Source organism: Capricornis sumatraensis, chromosome 5 (assembly GCF_032405125.1).
Source record: "Capricornis sumatraensis isolate serow.1 chromosome 5, serow.2, whole genome shotgun sequence".
In the NCBI taxonomy this organism is placed as follows: Eukaryota; Metazoa; Chordata; class Mammalia; order Artiodactyla; family Bovidae; genus Capricornis; species Capricornis sumatraensis.
In genome coordinates this window covers 105,679,988-105,698,728 of record NC_091073.1, presented here as the reverse complement: position 1 = coordinate 105,698,728, position 18,741 = coordinate 105,679,988, and the positions used below count along the sequence as shown (strand labels likewise).

At 39.4% G+C, this 18,741-nt stretch overlaps 1 protein-coding gene across 2 annotated transcripts in view; it reads left to right on the top strand.

Moving 5' to 3' along the window:
• DGKI (diacylglycerol kinase iota) overlaps window positions 1-18,741 on the top strand; it is a 504,155-nt gene that overhangs the window by 321,220 nt on the left and 164,194 nt on the right. The window contains exons 20-21 of one of the 2 annotated variants that reach the window (XM_068972547.1): window positions 10,429-10,628; window positions 14,921-14,983. In XM_068972547.1, coding sequence (XP_068828648.1) covers window positions 10,429-10,628; window positions 14,921-14,983 — 263 coding nt within the window. The remainder of the gene's footprint in view (window positions 1-10,428; window positions 10,629-14,920; window positions 14,984-18,741) is intronic. The other variant, XM_068972548.1, reaches the window with a different exon arrangement.

The following is an 18,741-nucleotide window of genomic DNA, read 5'->3' as shown; positions in this document are numbered from 1 at the left end:
TTCTTGATAAAAGTAATATGTTACAGACCTTTTACTCTTATAATTCCATTTTTATCTCCCTTACTTTGTACTAGTTTTTTTTTTAATGTACTACCCTTGGACATATATATAAACCCCACATTTCAGTATTAACATTTTTGCTTTTATCATTATGTTGAAGAAATTTAGAAACGAGAGAACAGTCCATAGTCTGTTATATGTACCCACAAATCCACCATTTCCAGCTTTTGTCGCTTCTTTCTATTGATCAAATTTCATCTAGTATCATTTTGCTTGAGTTTGAAAGATTTCCTTTAGCATTTCTTATAGGACAGTTCTCTTGGTAGTGAATAATTTCATATTTAACTCTTCTGAAGTGTCTGTATTTTATCCTCATTTTTTTTTGAAATATGTTTTTATGAATATAGAATACTGGATCGACTAGTTTCTGTTCTGGCTTGTCTCAGCACTTTATTTCTTCTTTTTAGTGCTTTGTTTATTTTTGGCTGAGCTGGGTCTTCATTGCTGAGAGGACTTTCTCTAGTTGGGGTGTGCGGGCTTCTCATTGCAGGGGCTTCTCTTGTTGTGGGGCACAGACTCTAGGAACGTGGACTCAGTAGCTGTGGCACACAGGCTTAGTTTCTCTGCCGCAGCTGGGATCTTCCCAGACCAGGGGTCGAGCCCGTGTGCCCTGCGTTGATGGTGGATTCCTATCCGCTGTACCACCAAGGTCGCTTTGGCACTCTCAGTCTGTGCTTTCACTTTCTTCTGACCTCCATGTTTTAGGGATGAACAGCCAGTTACCATCTGTATCACTGTTCCCTTGGTGTAATGTATCTTTTTTCTCTGATTTTTAGATTTCTCTTCTGTTTTTAAGCCTCTCTGTGTTTGTTTTGCTTTTCTGTCCCTGCTGTAAACAAATCACCACAGGTAGTGGCTGAAGACCACACACGTTTATTCATAGAGTTTGGGAGGTCAGAAGTCGAAAGTGGGTGGTTGGGCTGTCTTTCTTCCAGACTCTGGAAAGGACCCAGTTTCTTGGCTTTTCCGCTTGTTGGGGTGGTCTGCATCCCCTGGCGTATGGCCCTGCCTCACTCTGGCCTCTGCTCCTATACTCACGTCTTGTCCTCTGACTCGCGTGCTTCCCTCCTTTGCTTGCAAGGACCCTTGTGAAGACACTGGGGGCCCCTTCCTCAGATAATCCAAAATAACCTCCTATCTCAACATCCTTAGTTTAATCATAACAGAAGAGACCCTTTTGCCTTGTAAGTTTTCATAGTTTCCGGGCATTAGAATACAGACATCTTTTTCTTGGTGGTGGTCATGGTGGGCATCATTCTAACTTCCACGTGATTTTGTTTGTATTTATCCTCTTTCAGGTTCATTGCTCTTTTTGGAACTGAAGTTTGACTTTTTTCCATAGATTTGGAGTATTTTCATCTATGTGTTTTCTGCTCCTTTATGTGTACTAAAGATTGCTTGTTGTCTCACAGATCCTGGAAAACAATTTCATCTCTTGTTTTTCAGATTAAATAATTTCTGTTGTTCTGTTTCGATGTTTACAGACCCTTTCTTTTTTATGCTGCCCAGGTTGCTCTTAAATCAATTTAGTGGCCATTTCAAAAATGTTTTCTTCATCATGGGTCACATTTTCTTGCTTCTGTGTCTAGTATGATTGATTATATGCTGGAGAGATTATGTGTTGTATGCAGTCTGGCTTTTATTTTATTGTGACTTAGCTGATACAGTTTTAGCATATATTCTACTAAGTCTAATGTAAGGGATGGATGCTACTAGACTAGTGTTAAAATGAAAAAATCAATAGGATGTGTTAGTTATACAAATTTGTTTCATCCCAGGCTATTGTTGATTGTTTGACTGTACTGTATTCACTCTGTCATAATACTGCAGATTTCAGGGGACTGATATGGAAATAGCTTGAACCCATGGAGGTGATGTTTTTCCAGCCTGCACCATTGAATCCCAGGCTAGATCTCAGCAGAGAAGCTGAAGAGCCCCCTTTGCAGCTTTTTTGCCTCTCATTTACTCACCTTAAGAGTTTAGTTCAGTTCAGTCACTCAGTCGTGTCTGACTCTTTGCAACCCCATGAACCACAGCATGCCAGGCCTCCCTGTCCATCACCAACTCCCGGAGTCCACCCAAACCCATGTCCATCGAGTCGGTGATGCCATCCAACCATCTCATCCTCTGTCGTCCCCTTCTTCTCCTGCCTTCAATCTTTCCCAGCATCAGGGGCTTTTCACATGAGTCAGTTCTTCGCATCAGGTGGCCAAAGTATTAGAGTTTCAGCTTCAACATCAGTCCTATCAATGAACACCCAGGACTGATCTCCTTTAGGATGGACTGGTTGGATCTCCATGCAGTCCAAGGGACTCTCAAGAGTCTTCTCCAACACCACAGTTCAAAAGCATCAATTCTTCAGCGCTCAGCTTTCTTTATAGTCCAACTCTCACATCCATACATGACCACTGGAAAAACCATAGCCTTGACTAGATAGACCTTTGTTGGCAAAGTAATGTCTCTGCTTTTGAATATGCTATCTAGGTTGGTCATAACTTTCCTTCCAAGGAGTAAACATCTTTTAATTTCATGGCTGCAATCACCAACTGCAGTGATTTTGGAGCCCAGAAAAATAAAGCCAGCCACTGTTTTCCCATCTATCTGCCATGAAGTGATGGGACCAGATGCCATATCTTAGTTTTCTGAATGTTGAGTTTTAAGCCAACTTTTTCACTCTCCTTAATAGTTAATCTACCTCAATTGAACAAAAATAGAGAAAGACATAAGTATACCAGGACGCTTCCCTAGTGACTCAGACAGTAAAGAATCTGCCTGCAATGCAGGAGACTGAGGTTCAATCCCTGAGTTAGGAAGATCCCCAGTCCATGGGGATGCAAAGAGTTGAACACAACTGAGTAACTAAGAATAATAAATAATACAAGTAAACTGCATTGAGAACGAGTACTTAGGTTTCTACATTATAAGACTCTTACCTGTTTCACAAAAACATTCTTGACCCATCAGTTCAGTTCGGTCGTTCAGTTGTATCTGACTCTTTGTGACCCCATGGACCGCAGCATGCCAGGCCTCCCCGTCCATCACCAACTCCCGGAGTTTATTCAAACTTATGTCCATTGAGTCAGTGATGCCATCCAACCATCTCATCCTCTGTTGTCTCCTTCTCCTCCCACCTTCAATCATTCCCAGCATCAGAGTCTTTTCAAATGAGTCAGTTCTCTGTATCAGGTGGCCAAAGGATCGGAGTTTCAGCTTCAGCATCAGTCCTTCCAATAAATATTCAGGACTGATTTCCTTTAGGATGGACTGGTTGGATCTCCTTGCAGTCCAAGGGACTCTCAAGAGTCTGCTCCAACACCACAGTTAATAAGTATTCAATAATGCCTAGATTAATTTCAATGAGCAGAAGGCAAGTTTTTCAAATAAAGCCCTTTCTTTTTCACCGTCTTCTGCTTCACACTGGCCATGCATTAGTCCTATGGCTAATACTGTCAAAGTAAGACAGGGGACTCTAGATGGTATGTGGTAGAATTTGGGAACATGAAATTATTTCCTAGCATCGTAAAATGCTAGTGTGAAAACAGGCCACAATAGCCTACCAAAAACTCATCACTCAACATATACAGAAACTGAATCTACGGAGCTATTTTTGCTGTAAATAGTGACTCATATGGACAATAATGAAGTGAATTGCAGTACAATTGCTGATTGTATATAGACTGCTTACATCATGCATTGAAGTAGGATTTTAAAACATACCCATATCCTGAAATCTTAATATTTGATAAAATGGAAAACAATAAAGCTTATGGCATTGCTTCATGGCAATAAAACAGCATGTAAAAACTTGTATAGATAAATGTGGAGTGGATGATAATAGTGCCACTGCAAATTACTTAATAATTTCTCATTTTGATGACTAAGGTTGTGTGTCAGACAGGGAAAATAACCCATGTGAGGTAGTTCAATTGAGGAAGTTTAATCCAGGGGACTAATTATGGGATGTTAGAAGAAGAACTGGAAGGAAGTAACCTATGTAGCGATCCATGGATTGGCAACTGCAGAAATTCTCTGCAGCCTCCAAGGTTGGAGGGATAAAGGGAAGAGATGGTATTACCAGCACTCAGGAGCCAGGGCCACTAGGCAGGGGTGGAACCCTGGAGAAGTGGCATTGATGCGTTCTGCAGCAAGGGTCATCAGGCAGGAGCTGGGACTCCAGAGGAAGGAGTCAGGCCATGAGAGCTGGGCTCGCTGCTGTGATTTGCTGCCTGTCTGGGCTGGTCATAGAGTCAGGGGTGGCTGGGCGAGAGTGCTTGCCTGTGGGAAATCAAGCACAGAGAAGAATCAACCACAGTCAGATACTGCTTGAGAAAAAGAGAGCTAAGGAGAAAGATTTGCTCTCTCCTCTCTTTCTCCCAGCTAATTTGTATATTTATATTTTTGTTTCTTGTTCCTAGTCCTTTAATACATCTGAGTTGTAATGTGTATGAAGTAAGCTAGAATACTAATTTTTCTCTATTATAGGAAGAAGTATTCCCAGCACCATTTGCTAAATTATCTATGATTTCTCCAGTAATTTATAATCCCATATTCAAATATTTGCATCCTTATGCATATGGGTTTATTCTGTGCTTTCAATTCATTTCCTTTGACCTTTATGTCTTGTCTTGTGCAAACACCTGTATTTGAATTACATCTCAATATTTAATAAGGATAGTCTATTTTTCTTTATGTTTTCAGAAGGTTCTCAGTCATTTGTGGACCTTATTCTTTGAAATTAATTATAGAATTGGTTTGACAAGATTCTTCACAGTAGTATTTCTCATATTCACTTGGAATCACATTGAATTTATTATTTTGGAGGAAATTAATATTATTAGAGTATTAAATTGTCCCATCCATGAGTATGGCATGATTTTCCATTTCTTTAAGTTTTCCTTTGTGTCTCCAATAGTTTAAAATTTTTCTGCCTAAAAGTCTCATGCATTGCTTTGTTGTTTTTGTTGATATTATATGACATCCTATTTTTTTATGTTTTTTATTATGATTTTGCTTAGTTTATTGGAAAGGGGAACACTATTGGATTTTTTTATGTGATAGCATACCTTTCTTACGAGGTTTAATTCTTGGCCTGTGAATTTTCTTGGAATTTCTATGTATGGGATGATACCTGTGGGAATATTACCAGGTTTCCTTTTTTTTCTTCCAAACCTTTTTCTTCCAGTTTTATTTTCTTGACTTACTATGTTGTTCAAGAACCTCCACTACTATGCTGGAAACTTTCATTACTGGTGGAGTACTTTGTCCCTTGAAAGGAATGCTTTCATATTTTCTTAATTCCAAATAATGTTTCCTCCAGTTTTGATAGATGACTTTCTTCAGTTAAATAAGTTATGTCCTATTCCTGGTTTTCTAACAATTGATTCTAAAAGGCACTAACTTTATTTTTTTCTGCATCTTTTGGGATGATAATGTTTTTTTTCACTTAAAATGTAATGTCGTGAAATTATATTTCCTTTTTTGCTTTATTCTTATTAAAGTATAATTAATTTACAATGTTGTATTAGTTTCAGGTGTACAGCGAAGTGATTTGGATATATGTGTGTATATATATGTATTCTTAGATTCTTTTCCTCTTTACAAGATGAGTATAGTTCCCTGTTAAGTCCTCATTGTTTACCTGTTTTGAACATAGCAGTGTATGTATGTTAATCTCAAATCCTAATTTATCTGCCCCCCAACATCCCCCACATTTTGCTTTCCCCTTTGGTCACCATAAGTTTGGTTGGTATGTCTATGAGTTTGTGTCTGTTTTATAAATAAGTTCATCTGTATCATTTAAAAAATTTCCACAAACTAGTGCTATCACATGATATTTAAAATTATATTGGTATGTGATATTGGTATAAAATTCAGTTAAAATTTTGTTTTCTGTTGCTGCCCTTATCTGGTTTTGTTATCTCAGCCATAGCATCATTTTCTAAAACAAGTTTTATTAGACACTGTCTTTCTTTAAAACTTGGATAAACTTGTAAAACATCTAAGTCCACGTAGCACATTTTGGTGTGGGGTTGGAATGAGAAACATTTTTGATAACTTTCATTTTTTAAAACCAGTTTAGGCTATATAATTTCTGTATTTAGTATACCAATTTTTGAAGTTATATTTTCCCAGAAATTTATCTAGAGTTTCCAGTTTAACATATAGATCTTCATAACATGACTTCTAAACTTACACTGTGCAGATACACTCACAGCTTACAGTTTGCAGAACAGTACCTGCACGTTTAATTGATTAAAACTGCAGTGTTCATAACATATTCTGGGAGAAGAATTACAAATTTCCCAATGTAATATATGTCTTGACTTGAGTAGCTGCCCACAATATTCTTATTTAGAAAGACATTCATGACAGTTATATGTGGGCCTCTATTAAAAATGTGTTTATGTTGCTTGCAAACTATAGAATATTCAGTTGCTCTGTTGATAAAATCTAAAGAGGAAGGAAAATACTTATTTCTGTTTATCATGCACATTAATGTCCTGTCTTATTTGGTTAGTATGTGATATCATGTACAATCACATAATATATTTATCTTCTTTTGTTTTGTTTTTTAATAAAACAAATTTTCCCTTTTTTGTTATTTGATATTATAAGATTACAAGATATTACAAGATTTGTTCATCTTAAAAAACCAAAAGAACAGATTTTCATGTTGCTGATTGTCTCCTGTGTTTCTTATCCACGTCACTGACTGCTGCCTTGGGCATTTTTGTTCAGGGACTGGGTCTGGGAGTCAGTGCGCAGTCTCTCCCAGTCAGTGGGGAGAAGGAAACGTTGGAGGACTTGCCCTTGTTTCTCTTCTCGTCTCCTAAGAGCTGTCCATCCTGTCATCTGGCGGCAGGTGGAATAAGGACTTGAGTAGTAAGAAGGAGGATGAGATTTGAAGAGAGATGAAGAATAGTATTCTGGGGAGGAGCATATTGTGGAAAGACAGAAGATCTCATGCTATTCCTGTGGACTTAAAGTTGTTAGTGACTGTAGGACAGTGAACGGCAACAGATGTGCTTAGCTTTGCTGCTGCTGCTGCTAAGTCACTTCAGTTGTGTCCGACTCTGTGTGACCCCATAGACGGCAGCCCACCAGGCTCCCCTGTCCCTGGGATTCTGCAGGCAAGAACACTGGAGTGGGTTGCCATTTCCTTCTCCCATGCATGAAAGTGAAAAGTAAAAGTGAAAGTGAAGTCGCACAGTCATGTCCAGCCCTCAGCGACCCCATGGACTGCAGCCTTCCAGGCTCCTCTGTCAATGGGATTTTCCAGGCAAGAGTACTGGAGTGGGGTGCCATTGCCTTCTCCGGTGCTTAGCTTTGTTTCCCTCCAAATTCATATACTACCAAAAAGGCAATATTTGACATTTTCACAACAATATAACACATGTTAGGTTGAACAGACAATTGAATATCTGTCTTTAAAATACCAATAGATTTTTTATTGGTGGATTCAACAATCCTGGACATTATTATAGTTGTTAGAGCCTGTGCCTTATAGGATGTGAAGCCTACACCCATCTGAATGATGAAAAATACCTATTTCTAGCAAGTCTTTTAAAAATTACTTTTAGTCTAGCTTCTTCCAAAAATAAATTACTGTGGTTGTGCTAACACTAATAGAGCTGTCTTTATTCTGAGAAGCTAATTACTATAATTCCTCTTGTGCCTGTGCAGCGATCTCGGATTGATTCTGAAATGCCAGTGGAACTGCCATTGACAGCTATCTACCTCTGTTTGTTGCACTTGCTATTGACCTACCATTGAGGCTGAGAATATGGTTTAAACATGCTCTATGGTACTGTGGAAGCCTTCTGATACCAAGGGGTTGGAAAACATTTAAGTAGTTTCAAGTCCTGTCAAACCCAAGGAGTAACTTCTTACTTACTTGGCTGGTTCTGCATTTTCATTCATCATTGAAAAGTGAAAGTGAAAGTCGCTCAGTTTTGTCCGACTCTGTGCGACCCCATGGACTGTAGCCATCCAGGCTTCTCTGTCTATGGAATTCTCCAGGCAAGAATACTAGAGTGGGTAGCTGTTCCCTTCTCCAGGGGATCTGCCCGACCCAGGGATCAAACTGGGGTCTCCTGCATTGCAGGCAGATTCTTTACCAGCTGAGCTACCAGAGAAGCCCTTTATTTGTCATTAGGCCTAGTCAAGACTGAGGAAAAAGGAAGAAACTGGTATTTCTCCCAGTGAATGAAGGGATACAGCTTTGTCAGATAAATATTGGACTGAGAATTACTTGAAGGAAAGGGAAATATATTGGGAAAGTCCTAGAGTTGCTAATAGTGCATCAAATCCATTGGTTAACTTAAATGGGTCATTTAAGTACAATCAGAGAAGCTTTCAGCTGAATAACAGGATTGGGTAATAGGCTAGAAAGAATTTTAATAAATTCTCACATCATTCTCCTCTGCCTCCTTGTTCTACTAATTGAATAAAATTGTATGTAAGGGTTACAATTGAATGCTTTTTAACGTCAAAGGTGTTCAATAATGATAAGTTCTTTTCAGTTTTTGTTCTATTTTCTTTCCCTCCTTTCTGTTCCTTTGTGTTTCTTTTATCTTTGCATTTATACATAAACAGGTTTCTATTGTTCAGATTAATGTGAGTGCAAAAATAGTTCAAAGCACAAAATAAATACAAATACCTGGGAACCAAATTAGTGGAAACTGACTTCACAAATCTGAGTTAACAAGTTTTTATTCTTCATTCATAAGATAGAGGTGAGAAGTGTGGAAACAAGCTGATAATATGTAGATTTCCCTTTTTGAGTGAACCTTTTAGATTTTGGGCTACAGTTAGTATTAACTCCTTTTAAAGATTTGTTTACTTTGTTATAAATTGATACTCAAAATGCATTATAATAGAACCTTATTGAACAACTGTTAGTAGTTATCTACTATAGTTAAATATACATCTAAACTTACAGCATAGCAATTCTACTCATTGTAGGTATGTATCCACCAAGAGATACACACAAGCAAGTTTGCATCAATAATAGCCCCAAACTTGAAACAGCCAAATGTTTACCAGGAGAAGAGTAGATAAATATACTTTTCTATTACTCAGAAACAATGATAAGCAAAAGATGTCAGATATGAGACTACATATTGTATGATTTATCTTATATGAACTTCAAGTTCAAACACATTGAATCTATGGTAATAGAAATCAGTTAGTGGGAGGTGAGAGGAGTATAAATAGATCGGGGATTGGACAGAAGCACTTGGAAACCTTCTGGTTGCTGTAAATTGCCTAAAACTTAATCTGGATGGAGATTCACATATGTGTATAAAAATGTTCATCAAACTGTATACAACAGTTTGGGCACTCTCTATGTATGCTGTAACCAAACATATTATTTGATTTTAGTTCATCCCTGTAAGGGTGAGTGATACTAAAATAATCTTTTTTTTTTTTTTTTACTAAGGCAGAGAAGTTATGCTAATTCACTGCAGAATTTTAATGTTGGATTGACTTTTCATTTTGTGGCTACTGTAGTGAACCAAGCTCTTATTGTGTTAGATTTTAATCCTCAAAGCTGCTTTACTCTTCAGAGTGTTTTCAACTGAGGATTATTATTTTACATTTCATTGATCTTATACAGATTAGGAGTAGTTTGAGGAGGTTTTAGGTAAGAAGGAAAAGCTTGCCTGAAGTTTGAAAATTTTTCTATGGATGGGTAGCATATTTTAATATAATGCATATTTAATACATAACTATGATAATTATATATTTTAAATATATAAATATATTTGTATATTAGCTATAGTATAGAAGCTGTCTTAAACTATGTATTTTATCTTTTTTAAGATTCTTTCTGTTTTGTACACATTGGTTATTTAATGGAAGTAGATAATGAAAAGAGCTTTTGTATTAACCTAACATGATTAAGACTGAAAATACATAAAAGCAAAAAGTAGCTGTCAATGAGGATTTGCGATCAAGCTTTCAAAAGTTTAAACATTTTAGCTTATTTATATTCATGATTTACCCAAGGTTTCCCATTTTACTCAGGACTAACAGCTTTCACTAAGTATTTTTCAAAGACCTTTTGATTATATGCAGTGGACTTGGGGTTTCTGGGTTTCCTGAGTAGTAATTCTTTTTTTTCAAGATTTTTTTTAATGTGGATCATATTTAAAGTCTTTATTGAATATGTTACAATGTAGCTTCTGTTTTTATGTTTGGGTTCTTTGACTGCAAGGCATGTGGAATCTTAACTCCCCAACCAGGGATTGAACCTGCACATCCTACATTGAAAGGCAAAGTCTTAACCACTGGACTACCAGGGAAGTCACTCCTGAGTAACTCAGGCACTAAGCTCTTGCTTCCTTTTGTCTCTTGTCTTTACAGGCTGCCCTGCAAGTTGGAGGCCATGGAGAAAGGCTGCACCAGTGTCGGGAGGTCATGCTGCTAACTTACAAATCCATCCCCATGCAAGTGGATGGGGAGCCCTGCAGGTTGGCCCCGGCTATGATTCGGATCTCACTGAGGAATCAGGCCAACATGGTACAGAAGAGCAAGAGGAGAACGTCCATGCCTTTACTCAATGAGTGAGTCTGCGCTCGCCCACCTTTGTGAACACGGAGACCGCGGTGAGCAGGGCACTGAGCATGTGCATGGCCGGAGGCCTCCGTGTGCTGAGAGAGGAGAACAGTCCGGGAACCTCAGCTGCCCGTTGGCCTCTCGCACATATTTCTTCTTCATGTTTACTATACGGTGACCATACGCTTCTTTCAGGAGTAATTGTTGTATGGTATGTTAGATTGATGATGCTTTTTCACCGACCACCCACTTGAGTATATATTGACTGGGACCAGCCGAAAATCATTGAGTGGTTCAGGGTCATAAAACCTGTCTGGTTAAACATGTTCGGTTTCATTTTAAGAAGGCCCTGTTGGCCTCCTCTTCTTGACCCTGGTTACTTGGAGAGTGTTGGTTTCTCCAGGGCAGAAGGTTGGCAGAACTGGGTTTTGGCTCAGTGCTCCCCATATTGCATCCCCTTCTGCTTGTTAGTGGACTGTACCTTTCCCAATGCTCGCAGTTTGGAGTCTGATATTCTCTGATGCTTCGACTCAGTTTTTCCAATGCTGGAGAGCACCCTATTGTCTAATAGATGAGACCTGACTCATGACTCAGTGCCTGAACAAAATGTACCCCTCCTGGACCCTTTCCTTTCTTGGGTGCTTTGATAAACTGATTTGGAAAAGGTGATAATGACTGGCTATGTTGAGTGCACATTCATTTTATAGAGTCCCTTTATCTAATTTTTGATTGAAAATGTCTATTTGGGCTTAGAGAAAGGGATGAAGAAACATGGGGATTTGGGGCATCATTTTGAGCCTCTTCTATATATCATGTCCCTGTGTCTGACCTGACAGTCAGACACAGGTAAGGTAAGGTAAGGTAAGGTAAGGCCATTTCCGGGTTTGAATTTTGGCCATTCTTGTGTCACAGTGAGGTACCTTCAGAGGTGCTCCTCCTGTTCGTGGCCCGTGATGCATGGTTATGTATTTGTACTGAATGGCTGGCTTCCTCTAGTGCCTGCGAAGCAAGGGCATGCTTTGCCAAGGTATTTTCTGAGTCAGTGTGACAGCTACAGAAGTGCCTAGAATGAACCCACGACACAGGGGTCATCACTCTCTGCCAAAGCTCCGCCCCTGTTCTGAAAAGGCAGACGTTGAAAAGTAGCATTCGACAGGGCTCATAAAGCGTTTTCCTCTGTGGCCTCTGCTCCTAAGCTTGAGGGGTCTTCTCTCCTCTGCGCCCTCTTATTCGAGAATCACTCTGTACTTCCCCAGCATTTTTCCTAGATCCTTATCCAGAGGGCTGGTGTAGTTGCCTTTTTCATTTTGCTTACATTCTGCAGCTAGAGAAACTCTTGGGTTATTTTGGTTGCTTTTTCTATCCTCTGCCTTTCACTGCTATTAGGTTGGATATACACTTCAGGAGTTTCAGGCAAGGTGTCAGCAGTAGTATACAGCTGGCTATACTTTCTCTTAAAAATGTTCAGAGTTAAGCTGTGAACTATCGGTTTGAGAGAAAATCTGAACTACAAAGTGATAAGTCCTCTCTGAGATAGTCCAGGTTGTTTTGGGTCACTTGTAGATCACTTGTTAGCAGGGCTAAAAATTCTTAGTATCTGCAGCCAAACAGCTCTCATTTTCATGCCTGGTGCTTCTACCCTTAATAGCCTTATCAGACATGTAATTATTTTGGGTTGTTTAGTTTCAAACAATTTTTGCCCTTGAGAAAAAAAAAATGTTTTTGCTCAGAAACTGTATTAAGAATTTATTAGGGCTTTCTTCATGTATTAAAATCAAATGTAAAGAGTTGAGTGTTTTTGGTACATGTGGTACATATGATGTGACTTCACAGATTTAGCTGCAAGGGTGTTCAAGAAGCCATTTCATCTCAAAAATGCAGTCACGTGCCACTAGGGGGCAGTGGTGCCTCCATCTAAGCAGCCTCAGACTCGAAGATAGACTTCTGGGAAATGGCAGTAATAATATTCTGTCCATTTCTTAAAAGGACATATATATATATATTATCTTAAAGATTAGCCAAGATCTTGATTCCTACTTATTATTAAAATTATCCTTCAACACTGCATTTTTAGAAAATCTGTCAGCCACTACTCTTATTCACCCTTTGTGATTAGACTGCTTCTTGCTGTTTGGAAATCCAGCTTTTTCCACTAAATTTCCACGTGGCGTTTCCAGTGTAAGGGAAGCCTGGCCACTGATACCTTCCAAGACATTTTCTTTTGCGTTCTGAGTCCTTCAAGCTTTTCATTCTTTAGGCCCCCGTTGTGCAAAGTTCACCTTGGCAGTCAAGACAGAGAGCAGTCGGGCCTGTCTTGAACATCATCGTGTTTCTGCTCTCCTGTTGCTCTTCTCGAGTTTGTCCCTTCCTTCCTTTTCATCTGTTGGCTTTTGCTCGAGTTCATACTCCCATCGACATATCACTTTCCCTGAGAATCCTTTGCCTTCTGCTTCCGGCCCTTAAATACACCACTCAGCGTCCCTGCAGTGCTCTTGTTAGCTCTGTCACACCGTTTATCAAAACTAGTGTCATTACTGGCTGACTTGTCTCCTCTGCTCTGGGAGGAGACCCTGGGGTTTTCCTCGCAGGGTCCCCAGTGCCCGTCAGTGTGCTGTCTTAATGTTACATGTTGAACAAGGGACTCCCACATGCATCAGATCTATAATGTTCCATCTGTTGCATTTCTCAGAAATCGATTCTAAAATAACATAAATCTAAAACTTTGTGAGTATAAAAATAATATAGAAAATCTCTTGATCGTATTTTATGGTAGTAAATGGAAGATATATTCTTAATAATTTCAAGATCTGGTATACATGGATGGCTGGAGAAAATCCCATGACAAACAGCTAAATGGCTTTCATGATGCCCCTAGATCTTTACTTCTGCAAAAAGAAAAAAAAAATTCTAAAAAATATTTATCGGCTTGTGATCCCATTTGCTATTACCATATGAACTAAAAGACTAGCTAGGCCCATTAGGCTCACTACCCCCTCCTCTGCCCACCCCATTGATATAGGAGCATATGCCTTTATATGTCATTTATGGCTTATGAATCTACTTCAGATATGATTCTAATAAATATCATCCACCCCAAAAGTAATTGAGCAGGTTTGTCTAGGTTCATATTCATGTATTAGTAACGTGGTAGCCAGATAAACCTGATCTTGCTATTTGAAAGGCACTCTTGAAGGAGATCAGAAGTTCTACATTAACTCAGGTGCTTAGGAAGATCTTAGCCTGAGATCTCTAGCAATTAAGACAGCAATGTGAAGGGCGACTGCATACTCCATGGGAAAGATTTTCAGTTGGCAGACTCTGAATTGGGCAACTGGGTTCCCCCATCCTGGGCTGCTGAAAAGTACTATTGGTGATAACTGATAGCCCTTTGAGGATAATAAGGAGTTAATTCATGGGAGGCTTCATATGAGAATTTACATACCCAGCAGAAATGAGGGAGTAGAGTTATAGGGAAAGATGGATTGGGGAAGAGCATTATACTGAAACCATTCAAATGGTCTGAGAGAGTAAGAGTTGTTACTAATAACATAAAAGTAACAGGAAATGTGGGGTTTCATTTCTTCAGTTCCACATTTTATCTTTTGTGGTAGCTACAGAAGACCCTCTCTTTTATTTTAATTTTTAAAGGAGGGGTAGAGAAGAGAGAGAAGTCTATGGTTTCACTCCACTGCCAAGAGTATCAGTGGAATTATAGCATCATTGTGATGAAATTAGGCTTTCTTGGTATGACCTTTAAGTTTTTGTTGGGTGGCTCTGTTCAAGATGGTTTTTCTTTTGACATGAACATTTCAACAAAGCCCTGGAGTCATGAGGACTATTTGTTTAGCGATTCAGCTTACCTTGATTCTGCTTGAAGATGAGTTGACTGGGCCAGCCTACCACTCGTGTCTCTGTGTATGTGCGTGTGTGTGTCTGTGCACATGCACAGATGGATGCTCTCTGAGACCTAGAGCCAGAGAGGACCGTGGTGCCCCGCAGCCCCGCGCAGCATCCGCGCTCCTGCAGCGGCTGCAGGCGCCCTGCCTCGTGCCCCGCTCTGCGGCTTGCCTGAGCACCAGCCCTGCCATGTGTCCCGTTGGCTTCGTCACTATCACTGGCTTTTTGGATTCTTTCTGTGGCTGGCTTGGTTTTCCTTTTCTTTTCATTCACTGTTTGGTGACGCGCTCATTTAAGTTCTGTTTAAATTTTGTGTGTCTCTCTTTCTCTCTCCCGGCTTGTTCCCTGTCTGTCCACGCTGTTTTGCTGACTGTCTTCGCTGCTCATTCCCTGCTGCCTCTAGTATCCATCAGGTGCAAGCTGCGGACCTGCGGAGAGTGTCTGCCCCCCCAGGCTCCTTCACCATGTGAGTACAAAAGCGTTCTGTTTTTACATTGTGTCTCTCAGCTTCATCTCCTCTTCAGGGCCAGAGGACCTGCATCCTCGTCCTTCACAGGTCTGCTTCTCAGACAAAGAACCACCTTGCTGCGATTGTCCACTTTAGCCCTTCTTTGATTTGAGACGCAGCTGTGAAGTTCTCTGTGTTCTGTTCATCTCAGTCTTCTATGAGTTCACGGTTTAAGTTTTTTGATTAGATACTTCAGGGTCCAAAGTTGCACGGGGTTGTATGAAATTCCATACCAAGCTCTGGTTTCTGTGGAAAGTAAACCCATTAGATCATTCCATCACCTATGGCTCTGACCTTGAAGCAGCGCCCACTACTCTTGATTCTGTGGATGGAGCCCTGAAATTATGGATATGTGTGGAGCTTTGAGTGTACATACGTGCAAAGAAGCACCCGCTACCCTTGATTCTGTGGATGGAGCCCTGAAATTATGGATATGTGTGGAGCTTCCAGTGTACATACGTGCAAAGACGCACCGCTATCCTTGATTCTGTGGATGGCCCCCTGAAGTTATTGACATGTGTGGAGCTTTCAGTGTACATACGTGCAAAGAAGTACCTGCTACCCTTGATTCTGTGGATGGTCCCCTGAAGTTATTGATATGTGTGGAGCTTTCAGTGTACGTATATGCATCTGTGCATTTTTCCAGGTTGAGCATCCATAGTGGTAGTAAATGATCAATGACCCAAAGTTGTCAGTGAGTTGGCAAAATGCATTTTATACATAGTAGTTTGTACTTAGCATACTTTATGCTTTTTTTTTTTTGTGAAGAACAGAAAGAAATTATTTTTTTAGCACTTCAGGACTTTTTTATGCTGTTGCTTCTTTCTTGCCCTTGCTTCTTTTCTCCATCTTACATATACTTGTATTATGTTTCAGGTGCTGTTAAAGGTGCTTTACATACATCAACTAACTTACTCCCCAACACCTGTATGCTATAAGTGGTATTATGGCCTCCATGTTATATATGAGGGATCTGATGAACAGAGAAGTTAAGTAACTTCAGGAAGGTCACACAGCTAATAAGTGATAGGCTAGGATTCATACTTCTGCAGCCTGTTTTCAAAATTCATGCTCTTAACAATTTATATTCTGCCGTTTGTAATCAGTCAGTATCCTTTGTATTTCTCAGAGCTCAGTTGAATAACTGTCTTTGCTAAGAACTATACCTTGATTATTTCTGGTAGAACTAGTTATGTCCTCATTGGAATTCACTATTACAATGTTGTACTTATTATAGTTCTCAAGATATAATCCATTGGTACTAATTATATTAGCTCTGTATCTGTGTATATCCCGCACTACACTTAGGCCACTTGAAATCAGTTAACAGTGTCTTCCTGTGACTTTTGTATCCTCAGTCCTGATCACAGACCTTAACACAAAGTATTCTGAAATTAGAAAGAACTGTTTGTTGGTTGGTGGAATGAATGAATGAAAGAATGCCTGTCTAAATAGAACCATGCCAATATCTAACATCCAGGGATGTGCCAATGTGACTCCTAAAGTTCAGTTATTATATAATTTTACTTTCAGCTCTAATCTTGTGGAAACATGCTTATTTATTCATTTATTGCAAAGTGTTTTTCTAAAAGTATTATTTTGTACTTGCTCTGTGTCAAATGCTATTTTCTGCCTAGTATTTAGGGCTGAGCACAACAACCCTATACTTTCATGGAACTCAGTATTGACTGGTCAGACAACGAGAAAATAGCATTTACTTTCTAATTTGGCAGCTGTTCCTGGGGTATATTATTCTACATAAGTCCTGTTCAATAAACGTGAGTCCAGAATGGCTCTCGGTGTTCATTTTTTTCAGCACCTTTGTTGATAGAGTTCAAACAATTGAGAATATCAACAGCAGACATGCGGGTGATATTTGTCATATTTATATCATCACTTAAGCTTTGGTTGTGTTTGTTTTCATCATATAATTTAAATGGGGCTCTTTTTTCCTTTCTTTTCTTTTTCCGGGCATGTATGCTATGGGAAGGTGAACCGTCCTGTTAGTTTTCATAGAGTGTAACAGGACCCCAGATATGGCCAACTTAAAACCTGACTATTGATCTAAAGTATTTTATACTTATATATGCTATGTTAATTAATGCATATTATAGATTTTCTATCTGTATAACTGATGACTTACATAATAAGTATTTATTAAAGTATTATTTTAAAAATTCGATAACTAAACACTGTCCAATAGAGCAAGGAAAGTGGAGAAAAAAATCCAAGCACAATAATAAGCATTGTCTTTATATATTGGGCTGGCCAAAAAGTTGGTTCAGGGTTTTCTGTAAGATTGAATGGAAAAACCCACACTCACTTTTTGGCCAAGCCAGTATTATGGCAGAGGTCGACCTGGCTTAGACCCGCTCTCATGCTGCGGTTTGCAGCAGTGTTTGAGAATCACGCTAACCTGGCCTTGGGCCTCACGAAAGTCAGGATTCCAGTTTAGTGAGCTAAACTTTTTTTTTTTTTTTACTCTTGTATCAACTATTCTCTGCTCAGAACAACTCTTTTTTACAGATGATCGTTCCTTTGGGAGAAACCTCTTAATGCTGTTTCTAAAGCAAATGTTACTTTCCTAAAGCAACTTGAATTATCCTTTCTCTCTAGCTTTCCAATGACTTTTTTTTTTTAATTAGGGAGGAAGTCATGGTTTTGATGACATAATGCATAAATTATTAGGAATTGCAGCATACTATTAATATGTGCCTACAGGGGAAATTTCAGTTTTACATAAAGGAGAACCTTGAAATTTTTGTTTTGATCATGTATGACCATATATGAGGGTAAACTGAACTGAACTGGGGAGGGTAAAGCATCTGCCTGCCAATTCAGGAGACACAGGAGATTCAGGTTCAGTCCTTGGGTCAGGAAGATCCCCCCTGGGCGAGGAAAGGGCAGCCCACTCCAGTATTCTTGCTCAGAAAATCCCATGGACAGAGGAGCCCAGTGGGCTACATCCATGGAGTTGTGAAGAGTCAGACATGACTGAGTGATAACAACAAATCAAAGGTATTTAGTGCCTTCATCCAATAGAACACAATAAAGTAAACGAATTATTTCACTACGAGTTTTATGTTCGGTACCTTTTTTTTTTTTTTTTTTTTTTACATCAGAGAAAAGCTATAATTCCCAGAGTTGGCTTCAGTTCAGTTGCTCAGTCATGTCCAACTCTTTACAACCCATGGACTGCAGCATGCCAGGATTCCCTGTCCATCACCAACTCCTGGAGCTTGCTCAAATTTATGTCCATTGAGTCGATGATGCCATCAAACCATCTCATCCTCTGTCGTCCCCTTCTCCTCCTGCCTTCAGTCTTTTCCAGCATCAGAGTCTTTTCTAATGAGTCCGTTCTTGGCATCAGGTGACCAAAGTATTAGAGCTTCAGCTTCAACATCAGTCCCTCCAATGAATAATAGGGACTGATTTCCTTTCGGGTTGACTGATTTGATCTCTTTGCAGTGCAAGGGACTCTCAAAAGTCTTCTCCAACACCACAGTTCAAAAGCATCAATTCTTCGGTGCTCAGCTTTCTTCACAGTCCAACTCTCACATCCATATATGACTACTGGAAAAACCATAGCTTTTACTGGCCAGACCTTTGTTGGTAAAGTAATGTCTCTGCTTTTTAATATACTGTCTAGGTTGGTCATAGCTTTTCTTCCAAGGAGCAAGCATCTTTTAATTTCATGGCTGCAGTCACTATCTGCA